This window comes from Aulonocara sp. 'chitande type north' Nkhata Bay, linkage group LG7 (assembly GCF_057382095.1).
Source record: "Aulonocara sp. 'chitande type north' Nkhata Bay isolate Kocher_YH1m ecotype deep benthic linkage group LG7, A_spYH_male_GT1.1, whole genome shotgun sequence".
Classification (NCBI taxonomy): Eukaryota; Metazoa; Chordata; class Actinopteri; order Cichliformes; family Cichlidae; genus Aulonocara; species Aulonocara sp. 'chitande type north' Nkhata Bay.
Window position 1 is genome coordinate 56,409,448 of NC_141350.1, and position 25,173 is coordinate 56,434,620.

Sequence of the window (25,173 nt, forward strand, 5' to 3'; positions counted from 1 at the left end):
AAAAAAGCTGTCCGAACAAAGCAGCTTCCATCCAAACCCATAAATAACACAATGAAAGGAAATGAAAAAAAAGTGTGCGACTGTCAGGTAATAAAGTACCATACATGTAGGTTATATACAGATATTTTTATTTAAAAAAACAAACAAAAAAACGTAAAAGCTATTAAAAGACGCAGACATTTCGGCTGAGTCACCAGGCTGATCTGTAGCCCGTGAAACTGGAAAAACGGTACAAGGACACACCACCCATCAGCCCTGTAGGACTGGTTTCCCATCTCACTCACTCCACACGTTTCAGCCTTTAAAAGCCACAAATAAGATTTTAAAAATACACTCTTTGGCTTTGTTAATCAATGACATTTTTGTATGTCTTTATATGTTTAAATACTTACAGAGGACATATTCACATCTCACAATTTAAAACAATATCAGTGATATAAAAACATTTCACAGTCTGTATTTATACTTCACCTTTTCCTGGGAGGCCTTAAGGTTCAACAAGTGGTGCATGCAGTGCTTAATATAGTAACACTGATTTTTCAGTTCAAAGTTAGTGCTCAACAGTTGTGTCACTTTGGTAAATACTGAAACATACATGAGGAAAATCAATTCTTCAGCTGAGTCATCAAGTCCATGTGATTTACTGGCTGGTTGGTGTTATGTTGAGGATGAACTTTGGGTGGAGCTGGACTGGTCTGTTAGAGAAAAAGAAATAAGATCAAGCTGGTATGATTAACACACCCAAACAGGAGGAACTGAATATTTTTTATCCTTTTCATGTCACACCCCATGAACACAAATAAGGAGAGAGAGAGATGAAAAGAGGCCGAAAGTCATGAAGGTACTTGAGGATGGAGGTACTTGGGTGATGTTGGGGTGTCTGGGACTCCTGGAAATAAAAAGGGTCAGTGGGCTACAACTCACCATTTGGCTGCTATTCTGTAAAGAACTGTGGAGTCTCAGGATGCTGTTCCCTGAACCAGCCACAACCAGCCTGGACTCATCTAACAGCTGCTGCAGAGAGCATCTGGAAAGAGGGCCGTCCTGATGAGAGAAGGAAAGAACTCTTGGTCTTAATGGAATACTTCAATATGGTGACGGATTTGTTTTGCAATGCCTGAAAAACCTTACGTCACTTTTGTCTGTGCTTATATTAGGAGTTACTTAAAATCTTGCTAGTTTAGCTTAAAATAACAACTAGAAACAGAAATATCTTAATTTTTCCAACCTGAGCAGCATTAAAAGACAACTCCATTGTGTCATCATTCTTTGCCAACGCATGTTTCAGAACTGTCACCAGCCTAAATTGTGTGGTCAAAAGTATTTCATTCCGGTTTCCATATTAAAAAAACACAGACTTACTTCTAGCACAATATTTTTGTTTTTGGACTCTATCAGAGTAGCTTTGGGTGACTGACAGTTGAATTTAACATATACAGGTCCTTGGTGTACCCCCATAGTTTAACTTGTAAAATGGTAAATGGCCTGTATTTGTATAGTGCTTTACTAGTCCCTAAGGACCCCAAAGCGCTTTACACAACCAGTCATCCACCCATTCACACACACATTCACACACTGGTGGAGGCAAGCTACAGATGTAGCCACAGCTGCCCTGGGGCAGACTGACAGAAGCAAGGCTGCCATATCGCGCTATCTGCCCCTCTGGCCATCACCAGTAGGCAACGGGTGAAGTGTCTTGCCCAAGGACACAATGACCGAGACTGTCCAAGCTCGAACCGGCAACCTTACAAGGAAGGTTGTCAGTCTCCCAACTCTTGAGCCACGATCGCCCCTTGACATCGCCCCATCTTGTCTTAAACAACCTATTTTAGCCCCATTCCCACCCTCCCTACAAACTTTCTTCTTATATGCTGTCCCTGACAAACAAGAGGTTTGTAGAGAGACTTTATAAAGTTGTCTTACATCCATCAAGTAAGCTGAGAAGACTCCCTGGTTACAGTTGTTTGAGCTTTGAAGAGCATCTGCAGGCAGATCATCATACACAGATTTTAAGTTCTTCCCTCTGAGTGAAGAAGGTGACTCATCCTTCGGATAGTTACATGTTAACTCATCCTGGCTGAAACACAGAGAGAGACGCATTCATTAATCTTTTGTTCCTGTTAAAAATCTAGAAGGATTTTTCACAACTTTACCACATTCAATTTAATATACAAAACACAGACACTTACTAAATTTGAGATTTAAGAATTAGACATTTAGACATTATCTGAGTCTTACGAAACAATTAATTCATTCCTACATTGGACTGTACTGGACACACACACTGAATGTTTATGGGGTTTTTTAGTATGTTGTCCAGTCAACAAGCCAGCTGTGGGTATGTGTGCTGCTATCAGTGTCCAGAGTCTCTAAAAACCCCACAGTATACCTACTGCCAACAATATAATCCACACATATTTACTCAGTGAAAGATTAGTTTGCTGGAATGGGTTTGTGACATGATATGCCTGCAAAGGGTCTGTAACCATGTTGGTTTAAACCACCTGCTGCCAGCTGTGCAGCCTCTGTGGTTTTAATAACTGTGGGCTCCAAAATGTATTTCTGGCTGCACAAAACAGTGGCACTGCCAAAAAGACAGGAGGCAGTATGGATGGACATAGTGAAGAAGACAGAATAAGACTCTATGGAGGGGAGGGTGAGATGGAGGCAGATGATCTGTTGTGGCCACCCCTAACAGGAGCAGTCCAAAAGCAGCAAAATTAGTGCAAACCATTGAACAACAATATGTGGAAAAGCTACTATACTGGGGTCAGGACTACCAGAAAGTAGTTCCTTCACATATTTTTGTTACATGGTTTGCACTTTTTTTGCTGTTTTGTTTGTTATCCTAGGACATTATTCACCTGCCCAATAATCCCTGACTGGTCTTCCCCTTCAGGGTTTCACAACTCAGCTGCATCAGCTGCAGGTCATTCTGCTGATTCTCACAAACCTGCACACACACAAACATGATCACTTGAATGCATTTTTTTTAAACTTAAAACTTTCAATTATTAAAAACATGACCCCACATGACAGGCGGGGTTCAAACCAGAGTAAATTGTCTGCATTTATGTTGAAAAGAGAGAGACGCTGAAAGAAAAATTCTAGTAGTAAAAGTGGATTTAAAGATTCTCACTTACAAACAGATGAAAACTACCTAAAAATTGTAACTTAATATAAAAATATGTTTAATGATCATTTAGAGGCACACTATATCAAGTACCTAGATGACAATGAGACAGAGATGTAACAAAAAAAGAGACTCTGGACACTTGGAAATAGATTTGAAATTACTGCATTCCCCCTGAATTATAGACACAAAATGACTGCAATTACGTGAAAACATGAAGCACATTCAGACACAAAAAAGTTTCAAAAGAACTGGAGAAAATCATGGGAATGGCTGAAAAAAAACATCAGCCAAATTCAGTTCAGGGGTTTTACTAATCTACAGGAGAAGCAGGAGACCTTCATGTGCCTGTGCCTGAGGTTCCACTGTCTCTCTTTATTTACCCTTTATAGCCTGTTACTACTTCAAGAAGCACTAGACAATGACAGTATCCCAGAGTCAAACATCTGCGTTGTGTAACTGCAGAAACACTGAGGTATGTTGTCCAACCGGTAAGTCACCTTATGCTGGAGGAATGAGGAAAGCTGTACTTCCAGAGCTGGGCTCCAGTTACCACAGTATATTTTATGGGTTCACGCTTATGATGTTTTGTTCAGTACTCTCAGGGAAATACTACATGTTAGAAACTATACCTGTCGTAGGCAGCGGAGCTCAGACATGAGGCGTTCCTGTTTGGAGTGGGCCAGTTCTAGCAGCTCATCTTTCCAGCTGTTTCCCAGCTCCCCTGGTCAAAGAGATCAAATGCTGTGCTTATCTCTGCAGGAGAGTGTCTTTCTCAGGCTGAGAGGTATCTGAAACAATCTACCCTACAGATTTCTATCGAGAAAAGCAGACTGCTGAGATAAGACAGGACTGCATACCTCATTATCTCTACATACTCCTGGCTACTGAATCTAACACTGTCACTGTTCACTGACGCCATCTACTGCGAGTCATTCACTGAGAATGAAATGCCGATTATTCTCCGTTTCTAGAACCACTTCATATAACTGTCACATCAATATGTTTGGTCTTTTTTACATTAGAAAAAATGATGAAGAGGTTCATCAAATAAAGGAAAATGAAAACAGTTATTTAAAATAGCTATCATACAGATATTCACTCATTATATAATATCAAAGATGAGGACCATATACCAGGATAAAGCACACAGAACTCTACGTAACACTAGCCAGTCCTAAATCTATCCAGCGAGCCTTCAGGGTTCAAAGAGACTTATACGTCAAAAACATATCAAGAAATACATCATGAAGTTTCCACCAATGAAATAGCAGGAAAAACAGTGAGACAGTGTGTTTGCGATGTACCTGTCAGGGTGTCCCCATGAAGCAGATGGAGTTCTTGCTTGAGGCGGATGATCTCCTCTCTCTGGGTGCTGCTCTGTGTTACCTGCTGTTGTAGCTCCTCTATGAGCACAGCACGACATAGAAGAAAACGATAAACGACTGATCATGCAAATAAACAGATAACTAATTTTTAACAGAAAGGCCAAACTTTTTTTTCTTCCAGATTTTCTGCTGAAGATCTTTGTTTTTTGGAGTGTGCCATTTGATGGTTGGACAAGTTCTCCGTTTGAAAAATACAGTCCAACCTGCATCTTGGAAGTTCAGATACCATTAGAGTTTTTATAATAATGATCCTTCATAAAAAGCTCCTGTGTTTTCAATGCTTTATGTGTCAGCACTAAATGGTATGTGTCTTGTAGTCTGTGTTAACAGAATTTATTGTGCATAACTCTGTGAATGCTGGAAAAAAATATACAGCCATACATCCAGACTAAAAATGTCACATGGAGCACATGGAGACAACGTATAAGGGCAGATCTTCTAAATCTGATTCCCAAAAGGCTTTCAATTCCTTTTTATGAGCAGAGTTGCAGACTACTGTTCCATTATCCTTATTTTTCTTTTAACAATATCAGTGTCCTCTGATCATCTGCCCTCTAAAGAATGAGAGTAAATAGGCAACAAAATGACACAAAGTTTTAATAATGTACCTTTGAGCTGTGTGACTTCATGTCTGGCTTCCTTGTAAGACACTTTATTCTCCTCCAGGTCTTTCAGGAGCTTGCTTTCCTGTGAGCGACTCTTCTTCAGAGATGTCTCAAGGTCTTGCAGGCGCCCTGAGAGATCGAGTATACAACTCGAGGCTTTTGCCATATCTTGGTCCTAAAGGGTTAGAATAATTAGATAAAATGATGGGACATCATAAATTGATACAAGACCAGTAGATTATATAGAGAGCAAAGATTTACACGTGTACCTTGAGTTTGAGCATGGAACTGAGCTCCTCCTCCCTGACCTGCAGAGAGCCGACTTGTGTGGACAGAGCCGTGACTGTGGAGTTGAGACTCTGGTTCTTCTCCTGAAAAACAGCATGGACACATAGTTGTATTAATGTGCTAAAATAGTTTTGCATAACTTCCAGTTCAAAATATTCCTTGTTTGTGTTATAACAAGCTGTTTTATTGCCTCTTCATTTAAGAACACAAAAACACAAGGTTTCAACAGCTGCTGGGTGGGGCTCCTTTGGTGGGGGTCTTGGTCTCCTTCATCACCTGAATACCTTTGGGTTTGGAGACTTCCACTGAAAAATACTCAGTTATAACCACAGAGATTGTTCTCATCACTAACAATTCAAATGAAATTTGAATGCAAAGTTGATGTGACTTGTGGCTCAAGAGTTGGCAGTTCGCCTTGTAATCGGAAGGTTGCCGGTTCGAGCCCTGGCTCGGACAGTCTCGGTCGTTGTGTCCTTGGGCAAGACACTTCACCCGTTGCCTACTGGTGGTGGTCAGAGGGCCTGGTGGTGCCAGTGTCCGGCAGCCTTGCCTCTGTCAGTGCGCCTCAGGGCAACTGTGGCTACAATGTAGCTTGCCATCACCAGTGTGTGAATGGGTGGATGACTGAATGTAGTGTAAAGCGCTTTGGGGTCCTTAGGGACTATGTAAAGCGCTATACAAATACAGGCCATCTGTTTATTATTGACCTGTTTGAAATCCATGATAAAATCTCAGAGAACAGAGTGCAAGTGATAAGAATAGGATTAGAGCAACATCAGGTTAGACTGATAGACAGTGCAGGAGGAGCAGCTGGTAGCAGCACATGTGCTTTGAGTTACCGTAGCTATACACACCAGTACATCAGGAGTGTAAATGATATAAAAGGCAAAATGAGAATGGAAAAAGAAGACTCAAGTCGCAGAATTACCAAAAGTGATGCTCCCAAAAAAGGCTCAAAAGATGAGGAAATGCTAGAAATAAGGATCCAAGGAATTTGGTAGTGTGAAGACCTTTTGGCTACACAACATTAGACTTAACACACTTTATCCTGTACCATACTTGAAGACAGAAAAAACAAACAAACAGACAAAGTGATATCATGAATGCATGATGTCATGAGGACAGCTAAAAAAAAATAGATTTAATGAAACGGTACTAAAACATTATGGTTATAAATTGTTGTTTTTCCCATATTGCCCAGGCCCATATTAGACAAAGGATGTTCAAGATGGAGCTGAGGGAAGAGGAAAAGGGGAAGATCACATAGAAGCTTCTGGAATATTGAACTGCAGTATTGAGGGTACTGAATAAGCACATGCAGAGATTTGGTGTGACAGAGAAGGATGAGAGGCACAGGGTGAAATGGAGGCAGATGATCTATTCTGGCGATCCCAAAAGGGATTAGCTGAAAAAAGTAATTGTGTATCAGGGAATTTTAAAAAACAAATAAAAAAAAGAAACCCAATTCATTCCTGAATCATTTTTAACATTTATCTTTATGTTTCATCACATGAACGACCACACCCAGCAGTACTAAGTGTATCCAACTGTGTGCTGATGTTATGGCGGTACCTGAAAGTACCTGAAAGTCTTGGCATTTTTCACTGATGTGCTTCTGCTTCTTTTCAAGCTCACAGATCTGCTGTCGGGCTTCGTCGAGTTCCTTCTGGGCCGCCTCCTCCCTGGTTTCCACCAGCCGCACATGTTTAGTCAAGACTCTGATCACCTCGTTACGCATCTGCACCTCCTCTGCACACACAAAAAAGAACAAAGTCCCGCCATATGGCCGTTTAACAAAATGGCATGTGTACGCACCTTCATCAACAGCCTCAGTCTGCAGATGATGTGCAAACTATAGAAACAATGTGCAGACAAAGAAAAAATGATTACTTATTAATATAATGCATTTTTGGTCTCTTTACAACTCAGCCGGGGTTCCTACTTTTATTATGGCTTCATAACAACCATGTTATTACCATATCTATACAAATTAATTACACTGTCAGCAACAAGAGAAAAGAAAATCACAAAGCTATTTACAATATTGTCATGGTTTATCATAAACATATTGATATTTCACTTTTGAATCTAAGGAGCTTGGAAAGAAAAGCATCTGGACTTTATTAAGTTTCTTGAAGACTTTTCACCTCTCATCCAACAAGCTTTTTCAGTTCCAAGAACAATTGGTGGAGAGTCACAGATTTTTAAGCCTTATTGCGAAGGCCTAAAAAAAGAAGTCCGGTCACTTTTCTTTCCAAGGTCCTTAGATTACCATAACTGATTATGCTTAATTTCCTTCTACATTGGATTGGTAAATCTTATGTACAGTGCGCTATTGAAGCTGCTGTATCCTGCCTACAGTTGCTGGACATCTGCAAGCTGCTTTGCAACCCAGCTTTCCCCTGTGAGTTTCAGCTGTATTGAACTGACCAACATATCCTTAGCTTTCCTCACCATCTAAATGGGCACACTTCTGCTCCAAGGTCAACACCCTCTGGCGGTACTGTTCCCAGGTATGATGCTGCTTAAGATGGGAAGCAGCCATGGCATTTAACTCTGTTTCCCGGTCCTTTAACTCAGCCATCAGCAGGTGCAGTTCCTTCCTTTGCCTCTGGATGATGGTGCTGCTCAGGTCAGTTGCAGTAAACTTTTGCCAAACACACAAATGACAGAAAACCTCAAATAACAACTGAAGGAATCAATCAGTTATTGTGTTGGTCAAAGGATATAAAACTTTTAAAATTATTTCAATAACTGGGTTTTGAATGCAAAAAACAAACAAACAATATAAACAATAAACACAAATGTGAAAGATTTACCAGCAACATCCTGCTTGATCCTCCTAGCAATCCATCCTCTCTTACCTTAGTTTCCTGCATGCTGGGAGTACGGAAGGTATCTGCTAAGATGGGAGGGGTGCCTTTGGTGCCCTGTTTTGGTCTGCTGTCCATCTTAAAGCTGTTTCGACCAGGTATTTGGTGCACATCAAGTGAAGCACCTTCATTTTTCTTAAAAGTGTCATATAATACAAAACAAATTACAATCACTCTGCTACAATACTATCCCGACATGTGTCGATATTACTCACCGTTTTAACTGGAGTGCTATGCCACCGCTCACCTGAAGCATCTGAAACAAAGCAGAAGTGGATGTTGGGTGGATGAAACTACACCTCTTTTAAAAAAAATTTTTAAAAGAAGGATGGTGGAAATGTAGTTGAAAACATCTGTTTACCATTTGACCAGAGGGAACAGGCTGAGGCTTTTCCAAGAGCACTTACATTTGTGCACAGTCTTTTCCCTTTCTCCATCACATCATTCCAGCTTTTTACTAAAATCTGTTCAATCTCTATCATCAGTCACTGTTGTTATTGTTGTGCCGAGCTTTTTCTGGGGCATCTCTCGAGGGCAAGTCGGTAGCTAGCTAGCTTATTAAGATAGCTAAGATTATCTTACCATATCAACTATCCAAAAGCTTCAAATCTGCTCTAATTTAGAAACATGCTACAAATGTTCCCCCAAAAGTTTAGCTCGTAGAAACTTCAACCAACTTTTGAATGTTGTGACGTCAGTGACGGAACTCCTGCAGAACTTTTCAAAATAATGTAATATAACTCCAAAATAAAAGAACAAGAATAACAAGACTAACAAACACCTCATTAATGCCATATTTGGGAAATTATTTTTAAAATAGTAATAATAATAATAATTGTTATCATTAGTAGTAGTAGTAGTAGTAGTAGTAGGAGGAGGAGGAGTAGCAGTAATTTATTAAATTTATTTCTCCTAAATGGGTATGCCCCTGAAAATTGATAGATTTTCTCTGCCAATGCCAAACATCTTGTTCTGGTATTCACTCTTGTTTTGAGCTTCCTTCCTTAGACGTCTATGAAGGTTCTTAGACAGTAATGAAAACAAAACTAGATGTAAAATAAATCTGTGATGTGTGTTTTTACTCCGAAGCACAGGGGGCGCTGAAGCATATAATCCACCCCTATAACTAAAACAAGAAGTGAATAGGTAAACACTGTACAGGGGAGTGTGACTGCAGTAGGGAACAGGAAGACAACTGATCAAAAAGCTGGACGATATAAAAGTGAAGTTGGACTTGTTTAATTTTATTTCCCGTGAGCTCTATAAGTGAAAGTTATCAGGCTGTATTTTGGTTTTTAAGGCAGACCCATTTGTTCGGGAGAATTTGAATATTTTACTTATTTATTTATTGTAATTTCGGTCCACACTCCACACCAGTTGGTGGCGGTAATGCACCATTTTGCTGTTTGCCAACCGCCAATAAACCCTATACAGAAGAAGAAGAAAACAAGACGCGTTACATGGCGTGCTCCAAGTACGCCAAGTGAACCATATTTCATGAGAATGCTTTTCTAAAACTCTTACGAGCTTGAATAATGCGATCGGTTTCATTGGAAAGACAACAGTTTTAGAGTATATCGTACGGGGTACGTAATTTGACATTTATTCTGTATTTATTCAGCAGCAGAGCGTGTCCACTTTAGCCGTGCGTTAGCTCAGTTAGCCGGCTAAGCTAATTCCTAGATGCTTACGGTGACAGCTGGGCGAATGAATCTTACCTGATGAATGAAGCAGTAAAACTAAACTCGATATTTTTTTTTAAAGATATCAGCTCGATGCATCGTGTCCACGGGATGGGTGTTTGCAGAATAATTACTACGGTTTAATTGTAGACTTTACTATAAGCATTGTAGCGAACTATTCTGTTTAATAGGTCAGCTAATGCAAAGAAGCCGCATGTGTTAGCAAGCTAAAGCCTGTTCTTTCCACAGGCAATATCAAATTCATACTGCCTTATATGTTTTATTTTTTCTGTGGTTCTTTCCACTTATGTTTTGGAGCCAGGCGCTAAATTACAGTCTGAGATCGGCTGGTGATCAATTTCACTTCAGTCACATCTGTTTGATGCTGTTATCTAGCTGGTACCCTTGTGCCCGATATGTCGTGAAACTAAGGGAAGAGTGTTGGCAAGGCAGGCTAGCATGATGAAATACTGCCAGGAGCCGTGCTCATCCATGTATTATTGTCTGATAATAAATCTAAAGAGACTTTAGTCCGTCGGTTTATAAGTTGTAATGTAAACTTTAATCATGAGTAGTATTTAAACCTTTTCATGTTGCAGTGTAGTCTATGTAAGCGCAGTTTTCACAACTTGTAAGTAAATTCTCTCCCATTCAAATATTTGCTCACCATTCGGACCTCTATTTCATTCCGAACCCAATCCATCCAATCCATATTTTCATGGGATAAAACATCTGATATTGATTCTTAGCCTTTATTTATATATATACATAAAATATGTTGAGGTTGACGCATATTCTTTCTCACAAACGTGTTGGTTAAAGTGAAAAGTTAAAAACTCCACCCAGTTATAATGGTACTTGCTACATTTAATACGCACAGTACCTAGAGTCAGATTCACTCTGGTGGACAAGCTGTGTTCAAACCCTTTCAGAAAAGTCACCCTTTTCTCCAATAATTCCTGTACAGAATAAATAGTTTGCACGTTTTTGCATGTTCACACTTTTGGAAAATGTAAACGCTAATATATCGGCCATGGGCCAGTATCAGGCAAAAAATATCTGCCTGCTGATATTTCACATATATCTGCAAGCAATGCAAATACATGCAGTGTTTCAAACTAATTTAGCTTCTATATATTGACATTTGGTGCCAGCAAAGGAAAGCATGGATTCCTCTGTAAATGAATTATTAAAGAATGCTGTCTGCAAGTTTCTTCCTTTTTATTTGCCAAATAACTTAGTGATATAAGTTCAAACAGAGATGAGACGTGTTAGCATCACGCAATTAGCAGAAACCATAGACAGTATAAAATATGGATGTAGCTTTTGGGTGTGAAAAGTAGCCCAGAATGCGGAAGTGCCTTAAACATGCATTCTATCGAAAGGCTGCCAGATGGTGATAGCTGGGGTTGCAACAAGATTTCAGGTCCTACAGAAGACTATGGGAAGATGGATTTCTGTATTGACGATTATAAACACTTTCCTGTTGCGTTTACAACCTCTGTCACTTGTTATGGATCATACTTCATTAAAAAATTCAATTTGTCCCATAAATCTTGGGCATAACATGTTTTACAATGGATTATCTGTGGTGTCTGCATTGGCTTGTTGTTGATGTCCACTAGTCACTCCTTACCACATCCGGGGTTGTTTTTTTTTTTTTGTTCTGTTCTTTTAAAACCAAAATGACAGCTTTGGAGACTTCAAAATGGGACTTCAGGAATAGGTGACATCACTGTAGCTCTGTCCATCTTTTATATGGACCAGGGCACTGATTGAACCTTCAGTATAGGAGAAATAAGTATTTCACACATGAATTGATGTGGATGGTATTGTTCTCTAACCTAGAAAAACAAACAAACAAGAACTTGCTGAATATTTTTGCGTTGCCTTAATATACTTGGCATCTCATCAAAGTGTCTGTGCGTGGTAAATATAGATATAAAGTTACCATTTTTTCTTTTTGAATATGTACATTTACTTTGTGAAATGTTGGTAAACTGAATATCTTTGGGAATGTTGTGATATTGTAAATTCTAAAAGGCTTTTTTTTTTGCCATTTACTGTCAGTTTAAAGAACAAAAAACTTGCACCCATTTTAAAAACAAAAGAAAGCACATCTTTCTGTGGTATTTTTTAATTGTAATCCTAAAACACAACTCACAAACTACTGGTATTTAACATGAGTTGGATAAATGTTGTGTGTGCCCTGTGTTCATTGTCCCTTTTTATCTAGTTAATTTCTGATGGCTACTACTGAGATGGAATCTGGGTCCTTGGAAAGCAGATCAGAGCAAGGGACAGCTGACCCTGATTCAAAGTACCCAATGAAAGTTCTTTATTGTGGAGGTGCAGTATATAAAACCACTCATCAAAACCACACTTCATCTTCAATTGTTTTGCGGTGGCCCCTTTTCAAAACGTGACATTAATTTTTGATTTGTTTTTCTCTCTCTCTGCAGTGTGCTCTCTGCCTACAGAGGTGAGTTTGACTATCAGTTTCCATATTTAGTTGTGTGACCCACTTTTCTATAAATATTCAGTTGGGGGTATTTTTTCTGCTGCAATGTAAATAACTGCAGTGTTGTGTCTGCAGTACTGTGAGTACATGCCTGAGCCAGCTAAATGTAGGCAGTGGCTGGAGAAGAACTTTCCAGATGTGTTTGCCAGGATGACTGTAGGTGAGTGGCGTTTCAGATTTTAGATATATAATAATGAATGAATGTAACCATTTTTGCAAGTTGGATGCTCTTATTGATCATGGTCATAGTTTTAAATGTCAGTGTAGGTGCAAGTAATGAGCCAAAATTTCAGGTTTCAGACTGCTCTAAAAACTCATGTTTCAGGCAGGTTATTCTACTCTTGGATGTGTTTGATGTCATAGAGAGGGACTGTTTCTAATATGGTCATCTCAGGTACGTCAGAAAAGACTGTCTTAAAGAGGGACAGATGGTCCGAGGGGCTGCACTAAAACAGCCATGAACATTATTTTGAAATCGTGGGTCATTCACGGACTAAAAATACAGTTGTGGACATTAACAGAATAGCCTTCCTCTAAAAAGATTAGATGAGGTGATAATTATAGACTTAACATTTTGACTCCAACAAAAGCCACAATTTTCTAATATTAGCTGCAGTTGCTGGGTCCCTCACAGTCAGTCAGGATTATTTTTTCTCTAACAGTAATGCTGTTCCCTTACACTGCTGCTCTGAGCAGGCTCTGACGTTGTTCAGGCTGACTTTGTTCTGTGGAAGCTAAATCATATATGTTATAATACCAAACTGGTACTTAGCCAGCTGTTGTGAATAAACTGATCTCTCGAATCGCTCATTTAGGTCATGCTGACATTAAAGTTTTTCTCACGCTGCTCTTTGGATTGATAACATTTAGTGTGATGAATTTTTGGTCAGCTCCATGCTACATGAAATGCTTTTGATTGTCATGTGTACTTTAAAAATATAGTTTTGGAGTTCTAGAGGTCCTGTCTTTGCAAGGTTCACCACAGTGTGAACAGAACTGGCTTTTAATTGTTTAAAACAGACTTTCAAGGCCTGAAAGGTGAAACGATTTGCTGTAAAGATCTGTAATGATTCCAGGCTTTCAAGCTGCATAATAATCCCTTGAAAGCTAAACATGTTGTTGAGGGAGTGGGTTTAATGTTGTTCCATTTTCCATTTGTCCCACTGGCCCAGCAGCGAATGCGCCTAAGCAGGAACCGGGCACTGGAGATGCTCCTCCTGCAGGCGAGGAGGAGGAAAAGAAGAAACAGAAGAGAGGTACGTAAACGTCAGAGGGAAAAGGAATCAGAATCTACTGGTTCATGATTCACTGCTATAGTGCATCAAATTTCCTACATATAAAGTAATGGAATAAGTATGAAACCTGCCTTGTTTAAGGTTTATTTACACTCTGAGACCTCATAGGTTCATTTTAAGACATGGGTCTGATAAACTTGAGTCTACTGATTCCAGTAAGTCTTTAGGATTCAAATGATAGCTAAGGATTGATTGCTTCATGTTGTCTGCATTTCACTTTTTATCAGTGCTTTAATTGTGTGCGACTTAACACTGCATGAGTTTAAATCCGGTTCATTTTAATTGACCTTTTAAGGTGGAAGAGGCCAGATCAAACAGAAAAAGAAGACTGTGCCTCAGAAAGTTACAATAGCAAAGATCCCAAGAGCCAAGAAGAAATACGTCACACGGGTGTGTGGCCTGGCGACATTTGGTGAGAGCTCTTGTGCTGTCCTTATCCTCTAGGCTGCCAAAATCTTATTCCCTTCATGTTTTATTCTTAACATGATTCTCTGGTTTGACTCTTGCAGACATCGACCTTAAAGAGGCTCAGCGATTCTTTGCCCAGAAATTCTCTTGTGGTGCCTCAGTTACAGCAGAGGATGAAATAATCATTCAGGGAGATTTTACAGACGACATAATTGACGTCATTCAAGAGAAGTGGCCTGAGGTAAGCTGGAGAAAACCAGGGTGTGCTGAAAAGGTTCATTCTTAACTTACTCTCTCACTGGCAATTTGTAAAAACGTAACAAAGTTCAAGTTGTTATCAGTGACACCGGCTGCCTTTAAGTGAACTGCAGTTAGCTTCCTGTTGCTTGCATGTGCAACACAGCATACTCCAGCAAACATTTGCAAGAAGAGGGGAGACATGCATAAGAGTACTTTACATTGTACAGTATGTATGTGAGGGACTGGTGTATATACTGTGTCCCTACAGTAATGTGTTTTTAAAAAAATAAGTGCCCCCACCCCCCTCAGTATGTTGCTGTGTTGTGGAGGAATTTTGGCACTCTCTTATTTATAACGTTCGCTCAGTTTTATTGAGTCATTTGTTTATGCAAATCTTAAGGTGCCATCTAGGGCTGGGCAGTAAAACAATAAATGCCATAATAACTATATTGTTCTCAACAGCAGCATATGTTAGTGTCAATATAAATTGGCTAGAACTCATTCAATCCAAAATAATAGCACAGGACAGTGTCGTGGGTCTGTGGACGGTGTGAAAAGCGGATTTTCTGAACTGCTTTTGAAAATGTCCTCTATAATCTCAAACATGACACACAGTTCAGTCTCCGTGTCTCTCTGTGCGTTGTAGGTGGATGATGACAGCATTGATGATCTGGGTGAAGTCAAGAAGTGAAGACCAAATATGCACTTTTGCTGAAAGGATGTGACCTGTAACAGCGACGACCTGGCCAAATGTACACATTAAGTCATTTTATACCTATTTTATTTACTGTACATAAAAAGCTGTGGACTCAGCCACTCACTTGGCATTTTTTTTTTTTAGTTAATAGCTGCTTTCTCTCGTTTGCCAAAGGTGTGGTATGACATGAATCCTTCCCAAATGTTCTTCACTCAAGCAAAACTGTAGGCTAATAAATTTCAGTCTCCTTCACCCTTACACTCTTTCCACATTTGACTTTTTTTCTTCTAATGGTTGTGTGTCTGTTATTTTTAAAGCATTAAAAATGAGTTCTTTTTCAGGGCTCTGATATGCTGCTTTATCTTAGTTACTTAAATGGCCGCAGGTTACTTGTTTTTCATCCATCCCACTCAATACTCGTGAGTAAACCTATTCCCCTGCATAATAGTTTTATAATGAAGGTGCACTCCCCGGACAGATAACATTTACAGTTGTTTCCATGCTCCTTTGGGTCAATACCGCTTCCCCATAGATAACGGAGTGCACAGATGTTCACTCCACATAAAGATTAGTATGTTTGGCTGAGCACCTTTTGCATATGCGCAAACACGATTCAGTTTCCAAAGAAATCACCTGGTGGAGCCTTTCTTTACCGACACTGTATGTTACAGCAGCCGTTTCCTCTGATGGGTCAGAAGATGAATCTCACAGTCACAGATCTCTGTTGTGCCTTCGAATCTCCCATCCTGGACCAAGTTTTGCCTCCAGTTCTCATCCTGGAGTTCATGTTTGGACTAACGGGGAACTTTGTCGCCCTGTGGATGTTCATCTTTCACATGGACACATGGAAACCCAACGCTGTGTACCTCACTCACCTGGCAGTTGCAGACTCCATCGTGCTCTTCTGCTTGCCTTTCCGAGCAGATTACTACAGGCGTGGGAAAAACTGGCTCTACGGTGACATCCCGTGTCGCATCTTGCTCTTTTTGCTGGCAGCCAACCGCGCAGCTGGGATCTTTTTCCTCACGGCCGTGGCTGTAGATCGTTACTTCAAGATCGTCCACCCGTCGAATCGGATCAACCAAATGGGGCTGGGCTATGCTTTCTGGGTCTCATTTGGCCTCTGGTGCTTGATCTTCCTTGCTACGGGGTACCTTCTTGCTGATCAGCACTTTTATTACAACAACAACCGTACGCAGTGTGAAAGTTTCAACATCTGCATGGGCTTTAGTCCCCTTTCCACCTGGCATAACACTTTCTATGTTGTCCAGTTTTTCCTGCCCACTGCCATCGTGGCCTTCTGCACCATCAGAATTACATGGCAGCTGAGAATCCGGACTGTGGACAAGAAGGGGAAAATCAAACGGGCCGTTCAGTTCATCCTGGCCGTGGCTTTAATCTTTATCATCTGCTTTTTCCCCAGCACCATATCGCGTATTGCAGTGTGGGTCCTCAAGGTATGGTACAATGAATGCAAATACTTTGAAGAAGCCAACCTGGCATTCTACACGTCAGTGTGTTTGACTTACTTCAACAGTGTCCTCAACCCTGTTTTGTATTATTTCTCGAGCCCTGCCTTCAGTGGAGCCTTCAACAAGGTCCTTAACAAACTGTTGAGAAGAAGCAGCGACAAAGATGAGAAAAAGTCATCAGAGAATGACATTTCCACCATAGATGATAGAAGGCTGTAAAGCCAGCTGCTTGTCCCTGTTCTAATTCTGTAGGGAAACTAAGATCCACCTGAATACACAAATGCATGGTAAACTCCTGGCTATTGAAAACATTTATATTATTGTAGTTGAAATTAAATGTCAAATAGTTTTTGCTGTAATTATGAACAAAATGACTCACTTACTATACATCTTAGTGGTGTAGTGCTTTTATTGCAATGATGCACCTGTTGTGACTTTGGATGTACTTTGTGATTATAAGCCACTTACCTGTCGTTAGTAGCTTACAATTACATTTCCCTAGTAGCTGGGCAGGTGAGTAAAGAATGAACTTAAAAGCTTGTCAAGGCAACATCTCACATAGATGCCATCGGCTCATGTATCCACGATACTTGATAAGGTTGGTTTTAATGTTTTTATTAGGCAGTTCAAGTGTAACACTGATCTTTTGGCTGCCCACTGAAATAATATTTATTGAATGAAATGGTTGTACAGCCACAGAAAAGTTTAGCTCACGTTAGTGCTAACAAACTATCAGGGCAAAACCCACATGCAAAGGGAGGTTTTTTGAGATAGTCTAGTATGGTTTGCAGATAATTTCAGCTAGTTTGAATAAAGCGCACTGTGTATGTAAATGCCTTTGCAAGTGTATTTCTGCTTGTATAACATTTCAGTCTGTGTACCCTGTCACATTTTGTTTTCAATAAAGAAAAAATTAAGATTACGCCTAAACATTACATAGTTCTTTTGGTCCACTTTTCAGTGTCTGAATGGAACCAAGCACATTTTGCGCACTTTTACTTTTGAATGTTTTCTACTTACTAATAATGTACTTTCACTAAGGTCGTAAATAAATAAATATTTATTTATTTTAAACAATGGCTGTTCCATAGTTAGGTGGGTGGTAAAATTAGCCTTTGAAAAGTTTTAAAAATATTTTGCTTTGAAAAAAATCCAATAAAAATCATTTAGTTGTTGACAGTAAATTAGATATCTAAGTTATTTAGATATGTCTCTTTGGGGTTCAGGGACTGTGATAATATTTCTTGTTTTTTCCTCAGTTTTTACAAAAACAGTCGATTGAAAACGAATCCAGTGAGCTATTCTTTTTCAGCTTTGCGCAAAGTGTAGAAAACAAAGCTATGATTCAGAGAGCTAAAGCAGCAAAATGAAGCTCTCGCATTATGCGTCAGTGACAATAGCGTACATCTACAAAAGTACATTTTTATGTCAGTACTTGCCTTTATTTTTACTGTGAGGTGTTAAGAATTTTATTTATTTTTTCTTTTCCCACTTTAAGAAATTGCATTTCAATAACTGCTGATGACATTTTATTATTAGTATTTTATGTATTTTTAGTTAGCATTTTTTTTAGTTAATGTAGATTCAGATAATTTCCATTGTGAGTTTCCCTATTTACTTTCAGTTTTTGTTTTATTACTCCTTGATATGTGATATTTTTAAGGGGCTAGACTGAAGTTCACAATATCATTAAAAACAAAGAAACAAAACAACACTTTGACAGTAATGCAGATATCCCAGCCCATATTAACTCACGCAACATTGTATCTTCCTCCTTTTGGTTGTGAAAACTTTGATAAAACGGATCAAAATATTTTCCTGATATTTGAAATGTTATATTACCTAAGTAAATATTATTTTTTAATTCACATTTCGTATTTTTCTCTACTCTAGTTTTATTTTACGCTAACAAAAATATTAAGTTCATTTCCAGAATTACCTTAATTTTTGGCAACGATAGTAACCTCAGATCCCCAAATTTACAACTAGGCTTCACAGTTCACGAGCTTATGTTGGGGCTGTGAAGGCAGCATCATTTCCAAGAGTGACGTCAGATTGTGTGAGTCGGGGCTGGGCTGGGAAACAGTAGCTGTTGGAAAAAACATGTAACGGTGCAAGGTACGCTGCACCTTCTCACGACATTCCTTACTGAGACCCAGTTCATCTAACGAGACAAAGTAAGCTCTCAAAGCAGCTTTTTTCCCCACTGTTGTCTGTGTTTAGTCTGCTTTAATATCGCCTCATTAGAGTGTTAGTTGTCTTATATTAACCACAGTTTGTGCGTTATTGCTGTTTTGAAGCTAGCTAGCTTTGGCATACCAGCAACCACCGTGGCTCTAGCTAACAGGATGCAAAATATGATTAAAAAAAAAAAACAAGTGCCTGTTACCTCACGTAAATCACTATGATCTGCTGCTAAATGACATGCCAGTCAGTCCGCCGGTATTGGTTAAATGTGCAGGATGCCTAGTGGGAAAGTGTGGCGGGTAAAAATCCAAGTTATCTCACTAGCTCCATAGATACAGAGAGCCCAGCCCACACAAACAACACACACCAGTCTTCTTATGTGTCTGTTATGTACACTAACGATTTCTCCCTTCATTAATTGCTTTTGTGTGATCATGCAAAACCGGAGATAATTGAATGGTCGTTAGTGAGCTGGCAGCAGAGAATGGAGAGCAGGCTGATGCATGACAGCTGTAGGTGTGCTTGTTGTGTTGGTCTGGCAACACCTGCTGGGCGGGGGAAGACCTCTGAAGTAATGTTACCTGCACAGGATTTCTCTTCAGTGTTGTGAGAAACGATTTAGTGCTCCAACTAAAAAGGTCGACCTAAATGAGTATGATATACTTTTATTACCATGGACAGAGCAGGTACTGCTCACGGTGCCGGTTGCTTCGGAGACAAGGCTGCGTTAAGTCTTTGGTGGCCCAGGAGGAAAACTGGTGCCCCTGAGTCCCATTAGATTTGAGTTAGATTTAAACATCTGTTTTTGAGAATAATTTAACAACATTTGCCTCCATTATGAAGCTATTTTTCGAATTCTTAAAGATTTCTTATCAGTTATATCTCTCCATGTAAATATGTCCATTGTGATGTTGTCATTTCATATAAAAAGAACATATTCTCCAGTATCTTACAAACAATAAAGAAGATGTGTCTTTCATGAAAGACACATCTTCTTTAATTAGATTTTTCTTTATAACCCAAACATCATCTTTGGAAGTTTTCAAGATACTGGATCAAATTAACACATAATCAAAAAGCTGTCCGGATTTTTCAGCTAAGATTATTCATAAAAACTTTTCACCTGTATTTTCATGTCTGTACTGCTGGTGCTGGTATTCGACTGTGACGTTTAGGGAAAATCTCCCACTGGCCTCTGTTTTCTGTCTGTTCTGTTCTGCACTTAATTTAATTATAATTATTTAAAGGGGGTTTCTTGATTCATAATCCTGTTTTAAGGCAATTGAACACTGTGACTGTGGACCATTGATTTTTCAGTCGAGTTCTTGTGTACATTTTTTATACCAACATTTTCCTTTCCTTGAGGCTTCAGCAAAATAGATCAATGGAAGGCCCAAATGTGTCTCTCAGGTCCTATGTTAGGAGCTGTTTTTTTTTTTTTAAAGGACGTTGCACAGCATGCTGAGATATGCCATGTTTTTTGGCTATAGCTCTTTGGGAATAACCTTGTTATTGAAAAAATAATATTTTATGCCTGTCAAACTGTGTTATCTTTGGTATTTTTCATAGATTTAGCTAAAGAAATGTGAAAAAAATATGTGTTTTTGCAACTGGGTGTTAGTAACAAAGTGCCATGACAAACTATTTAAAACAGCTCTTTTGCTAAGTTGGTTCATCCCTTGACTCAGGTGTCTTTTACATACTTGAATGATTCATAGGTCAGTGTTAAGTAGCTGATAGAACCAAATAAAAAACACTCCTCTGAAAATGGTCAGGTACAAAGATTGGACTGGAAATGAGTGAAAAAGCAGCCAATGTCATTGAAAGCATTGAAAGACCTGCAGAAAGCCTAGACAACTTTGCCCAAGAGCACTTCAAAAATTACAACAAAGTCTGGCTCCTTGGAAGCACAATATAGTCTGTTTGATGTCAAACGCTAATTTTGTTATTTAGTGACTGGCGTCTAAGCTAATACAACTCATCTCACCCTGCCCATCTCTTTGATAAGAAGATTTCGTGAACGGTTTGTTGAAACCTTTTACAAAATCTTAACATTTTGTAAAAATGTTGAGCTTTGGTTAATGAAAGGTGAAAATCTTGTCTTTTCAGGTTGGGCCATTATAGCATGTGGAAACACACATCTGAATTTGACATATAAATAAATGGTGTAACACATGTTTTTTAATATTTAAAACGTTGTTGTCTAGAAACACTAGTCGGTAAACCTGGGGTAGATGTATGGCTGTCTGAAATAAACCATTTTACAACCAAATAAATCAACACATTTTGTCTTCCAACATCCTGAAATGAGTTTTTACCTTTAGCTTCCATCCATGAACATCTAGTGCTTGGTGGCTTTAGTCGCTTAGCTTTAATGTCCAAAGACGTTCTTGTTGTAGTCAGTGTGACTCATATACGTACCTTGTGAATTAAATGGTAGCAGAGATGTTTCTACTAATGGGCATGTGAGCTGAAACTGGAGACATACCATGTGGTCAGCTGAATATGACAGTGATTTCACAGATGATAATGAACAGCTCTGTAATAAACACTGGGCTGTGACTTAGTGACATACAGTAGGAGGTGTTGAGACAAACTGAGGCCTCACTGAGCAGAGCGACAGCTCTCACTGAGACACTGATGTAATTGTGGGGGTTGTAGGCCTCTGTGAATGGGCTACAGTCACACATGAAAAGTCCTAAGACAAGAAAGATTTGATGCTGATTAACAAAAAACACATTCAAAATAACCAGAACGATTTAGAATTTAAATTTAAAATCTATCTTTTTGTATAATAGTTTATAACCAGTTTAGATTTTTACAATTAAAAAATTAAAACACATGAAATTGCCTTGATATTGACATGTCATCTTTTTATTTCTTAATGCATGCTTAGTCATCCAGGTAAGGAAATAACCAAAAGTTGATTATCTTAATCTGGATGTAGCATTTTCAGTGTCCTCTTTATTGTCACTGTCATCTTTTTATATTTGTTTTTGTTGAGGATACATTCTTCTTTTCTTTTTGCCAGCTCCTGTTTATCATACTGTGACCGTGTAAGGTGGTGGGGAAGGCCTAATCCCTCATCTTCAATAGGCCCCCCCCAGCCATGGACAAACAAGGAGCCATGAGTACATCAGGCAAAGCCAGTGGGCTAAAACCCCCCAGTAAAATAGTCCGTCCCTCCGGCGTTCCATCACGGACATCACCGTCATCTGGTAAGAAGCTGTTGAAGAAAAAACCCCTCAAGATTGTGTCTGTTTATTAAAGTGTCTAATTCTGTCAACAAGAAGTGTCATGCTATCGTTTGTATCTGTTTGGGCCATTCTTAACTACAGAACTTATCAGTGAGTTTTCTCAAAGTGTGCTGGACCTCCATGTGTATTTCTGTATATAGTATCACTAAAGGTGCTTTTCTTTTTAATCATCTACATCCTTAAATCAGTCTTTGGATGATTGTTATTTGGATTCAGCATTATTTATGAAGCGAAAATGGAGAAAGACTACAAGAAACTCAAAATGTTTACAGCTGCAGATTTTTTTTTAGAATGCAGACTGTATTAAACAGATCATACTGACATTTCTCACCAGGTACTAATCCCCAAACAGAAGCATTTTTGGGGGTTAAATCTCCCTAGAACTTAATCTGTTCCTCGTACTACTATGGGTGCACCAGTCCAACAACTTTTCCAACTAATTACAATATGATTCCTTGGATTCTGACTTGGTGTTTATTAATAATTTAATAAATAATAACAAAACCAAGGAAAATCCAATAAATAAATTTGATTTTCATTTGTTTTAACCTAATTAACCTAATTCTTTTTGGCAAAAAATGCACCTTTTAAATCTAACTATAAAAAAGTAATATTTAAGATTATTAACTATGGTTTATTAAAACATGATTCCAACTGCAGGTACCTCGAAGCCAGTTCCTCCTGAAAAGTCCCCTGGCAGTGTGACCTCACCAGTCCAAGATGGAAACACAGACTTTAAAATTGGAGAGAGAGTCTGGGTGAACGGCAACAAGCCTGGCTATGTGCACTTTGTTGGAGGGACGCAGTTTGCTCCCGGCCAGTGGGCGGGCATTGTGCTGGACGAGTCGATCGGGAAAAACGATGGCTCTGTGGCAGGGGTCCGGTACTTCCAGTGTGAGGACGGACGGGGGATATTCACGCGGCCTTCAAAGCTGTCCAGAACAGCACTGCCAGAGAAGGAGACGAATGGAGGCCGGGCCAGCCCAACACAAGGAGTCTCCGCAACAAGCGAGGCAGCACCTGTTGGCACTACTTCATCTAGTAAGTTTATTTGTGAAAACATAACAGGGTGGATAACTGTGCTTTACAGACCAAATATTTTCAGAGATGCCCTTATCAGCTTTGTTAAACTTAGGGAAAGACTTGTATCTTAGCCTTAATGTTGCACAAGAGCCATGCTCCACTATCCTCTATCCTTTAACATTGATTGCAGAGTAGAGAGACTGAGAGAGGCACCAGGGAGTTTATTTCCTACTTGCAGCATAAAGAGAAAATTGTGTGTGTGTGTGTGTGTGTGTGTGTGTGTGTGTGTGTGTGTGTGTGTGTTTGTTTCTGACTAATGGGTTTAACAGCAGATGGTTAACATCCACTTTAGCCATTTGCTTATTCTTAAAATTCCCTTATAGTCGTGCTATATTTAAGAGATTTTTTTTCCATGTTGTCAGGGTTACCTTTGGATGTAGTTTGAAATTTGAATGTTAGTTTGATCACTCAGGGTTAAGTGGGCGACACACATGCCTCAAGGCCACCACAGAGGCTAGATTCCATCCCAGGCCATTTCCTGTGTGCTGTTCTCCCTGCTTTCTCTCTCTCTTTCTCTCCTTTCTGTCCTGTTCAACACTAAAAGTTAAATGTACAAAGCTACATTTTGGAAAATAACTAACTAAAGTAAAATAAAAATTAGTCAGATAGTAGAAGAGAAGATAAACTTCTTAATGCCAAGTGCTCTTGGCCCTCTTACCTTGAGTACCTCTCTCACAGTCATCGTCCTGCTTCAATTCAACTCACTGTTGCTGACTTAGAAACTTTGCCATAAAACTTTTTAAGCACCTAGCTAAAAGTCTATAGGTAGTAGACTACTGCTCTGCAACAAGTCTCTAAAGATACAAAAAAAAAAAAAGTAACAAACCTTCTGCTGCTTATAGCGTTTTCTCTGCCTTGTTATTTTAGGTAGACACACAGTTGATTTCACAGCACAGCCATTTTCTTTACCTAGTGTTTAGAATGAATTTGTCAAACAAATTTCCAGTTTTAAAATCAGACTTTGGTCACATCACCCCACCTCCAGCTTTAACAGCTTTAAATAAAGGCTGTTGATCACAGCCAGAGACTGGAAGAAACAAAATAGCATTTGGGACATCTCACAGTTTTGCTTCAGTTAAGATGTTCTTACAAAGTGACTGACAAATGTGGACCCTGTGATCGTTCTTGTATTTGTTTTTTTTCTTCTTCCTTCAGCTCCAGGCACCGCCATTAAGACAGGCGGAGCACTTAACCGGATCCTGACATCCAGTGAGTCAGTGTCCAACCTCTCCGACCCAGATTCCACGAAGAAGAACAGAAGGGAGCTAAGGCTGGGAGACCGAGTGCTGGTAAGAATGACTGAATCCACTGTGACGGCTGGCGTTAGGGCAGAATATCAGTGATGTAGACATGGAGCCTCACAGAAAAGTTTATTGCTACACTACTCAGTGCTTTTTTTTTCCTAGGGCTGCTTGTGTAAATGTTTCAAGTTTGATAAATTGCTTGCTTCACCTTGAATAATTCCACTAGATTGAAGCCGTTATTGTAAATAGAAAAAAGATAACATTTTTAGATAAAAATGAATTTGCATGAATTGTTTTGTGTGTAGGTTGGTGGTACCAAGGCAGGAGTGGTGAGGTTTCTCGGAGAGACAGACTTTGCTAAGGGAGACTGGTGTGGAGTCGAACTAGATGAACCTCTAGGCAAGAATGATGGCGCTGTAGCTGGAACCAGGTAAAGAGCACAGACAGATTTTTAGTTTTATTTGCATAGCAAATTTACAATACTCTGAGCTCTGTCTGTAGTACATATGACAGAGGATAATTGCATAGTACAACCTGTCTCCTCCTCAGGTACTTCCAGTGCATGCCCAGGTATGGCCTGTTTGCTCCAGTTCACAAGGTGACCCGAATTGGCTTCCCCTGTACCACCCCTTCCAAGGCAAAGAGCTCACGGAGGAGGTCCATTCTCAAAAGAAGCCCCAGCGCTTCCTCCATCAGCTCCATCAGCTCCGCCACCTCCTCAATCAGTGGGAAACCCAGCCGAGCAGGACTGGTGAGATATCTGGTTAATCTGCGTGGTGCATGATTTAACATCTGCAGTG

At 39.5% G+C, this 25,173-nt stretch overlaps 4 protein-coding genes across 11 annotated transcripts in view; 3 read left to right on the top strand and 1 right to left on the bottom strand.

Annotated features, from left to right (window-relative positions):
• Positions 1-107: 107 nt before the first annotated feature.
• Positions 108-8,989, bottom strand: ccdc62 (coiled-coil domain containing 62). 2 transcript variants are annotated; one of them, XM_086301502.1, is made up of 13 exons: positions 8,695-8,989; positions 8,503-8,543; positions 8,279-8,422; positions 7,869-8,061; positions 6,997-7,163; positions 5,396-5,497; positions 5,130-5,301; positions 4,441-4,539; positions 3,766-3,857; positions 2,865-2,953; positions 1,924-2,077; positions 925-1,044; positions 108-695 (listed from the first exon to the last, which is right to left on the bottom strand). In XM_086301502.1, the coding sequence occupies exons 3-13, from the start codon at positions 8,363-8,365 to the stop codon at positions 606-608; spliced, it is 1,365 nt and encodes a 454-aa protein (XP_086157628.1). In that variant the 5' UTR covers positions 8,366-8,422; positions 8,503-8,543; positions 8,695-8,989; the 3' UTR covers positions 108-605. The 2 variants fall into 2 exon arrangements, with proteins under 2 accessions (XP_086157628.1, XP_086157627.1); XM_086301501.1 differs by having other exon boundaries at positions 8,649-8,989.
• A 426-nt stretch (positions 8,990-9,415) lies between these two features.
• On the top strand, positions 9,416-15,388 carry denr (density-regulated protein). 4 transcript variants are annotated; one of them, XM_086301505.1, is made up of 8 exons: positions 9,416-9,509; positions 12,206-12,318; positions 12,432-12,451; positions 12,566-12,649; positions 13,656-13,746; positions 14,081-14,197; positions 14,295-14,434; positions 15,080-15,388. In XM_086301505.1, the coding sequence occupies exons 2-8, from the start codon at positions 12,216-12,218 to the stop codon at positions 15,122-15,124; spliced, it is 600 nt and encodes a 199-aa protein (XP_086157631.1). In that variant the 5' UTR covers positions 9,416-9,509; positions 12,206-12,215; the 3' UTR covers positions 15,125-15,388. The 4 variants fall into 4 exon arrangements, with proteins under 4 accessions (XP_086157631.1, XP_086157632.1, XP_086157634.1 ...); XM_086301506.1 differs by lacking the exon at positions 9,416-9,509 and adding an exon at positions 9,658-9,873 and having other exon boundaries at positions 12,566-12,650; positions 13,663-13,746; XM_086301508.1 differs by lacking the exon at positions 9,416-9,509 and adding an exon at positions 9,659-9,873 and having other exon boundaries at positions 12,566-12,650; positions 13,666-13,746.
• Positions 15,389-15,603: 215 nt separating this feature from the next.
• LOC147326339 (hydroxycarboxylic acid receptor 2-like) lies at positions 15,604-17,524 on the top strand. Its single transcript, XM_086301503.1, has one exon. It carries the CDS (start codon positions 15,793-15,795, stop codon positions 16,819-16,821), a length of 1,029 nt encoding a protein of 342 aa, XP_086157629.1. The 5' UTR covers positions 15,604-15,792; the 3' UTR covers positions 16,822-17,524.
• Positions 17,525-18,650: 1,126 nt separating this feature from the next.
• Positions 18,651-25,173, top strand: part of clip1b (CAP-GLY domain containing linker protein 1b) — a 44,577-nt gene continuing 38,054 nt past the window's right edge. For 3 of the 4 annotated variants that reach the window (XM_086301509.1, XM_086301511.1, XM_086301512.1), the window contains exons 1-6: positions 18,651-18,779; positions 21,821-22,007; positions 22,707-23,087; positions 24,285-24,418; positions 24,679-24,803; positions 24,923-25,124. In XM_086301509.1, the coding sequence (XP_086157635.1) occupies positions 21,899-22,007; positions 22,707-23,087; positions 24,285-24,418; positions 24,679-24,803; positions 24,923-25,124 (951 nt within the window). In that variant the 5' untranslated portion in view covers positions 18,651-18,779; positions 21,821-21,898. The remainder of the gene's footprint in view (positions 18,780-21,820; positions 22,008-22,706; positions 23,088-24,284; positions 24,419-24,678; positions 24,804-24,922; positions 25,125-25,173) is intronic. The other variant, XM_086301510.1, reaches the window with a different exon arrangement.

Excerpts from the sequence above, each read along its gene's own strand:
- ccdc62 (XM_086301501.1), bottom strand. The coding sequence starts at position 8,769 with ATGATAGAGATTGAACAGATTTTAGTAAAAAGCTGGAATGATGTGATG. Across the intron at positions 4,540-5,129 it reads TGAAGTCACACAGCTCAAAG|AGGAGCTACAACAGCAGGTA; the intron begins GTACATTATTAA and ends CTGTGCTCATAG. Across the intron at positions 2,954-3,765 it reads AGCTCCGCTGCCTACGACAG|GTTTGTGAGAATCAGCAGAA; the intron begins GTATAGTTTCTA and ends GTGTGTGTGCAG.
- denr (XM_086301505.1), top strand. The coding sequence starts at position 12,216 with ATGGCTACTACTGAGATGGAATCTGGGTCCTTGGAAAGCAGATCAGAG. Across the intron at positions 12,650-13,655 it reads TGTTTGCCAGGATGACTGTA|GGCCCAGCAGCGAATGCGCC; the intron begins GGTGAGTGGCGT and ends ATTTGTCCCACT. Across the intron at positions 14,198-14,294 it reads GTGTGGCCTGGCGACATTTG|ACATCGACCTTAAAGAGGCT; the intron begins GTGAGAGCTCTT and ends TGACTCTTGCAG.
- LOC147326339 (XM_086301503.1), top strand. The coding sequence starts at position 15,793 with ATGTTACAGCAGCCGTTTCCTCTGATGGGTCAGAAGATGAATCTCACA.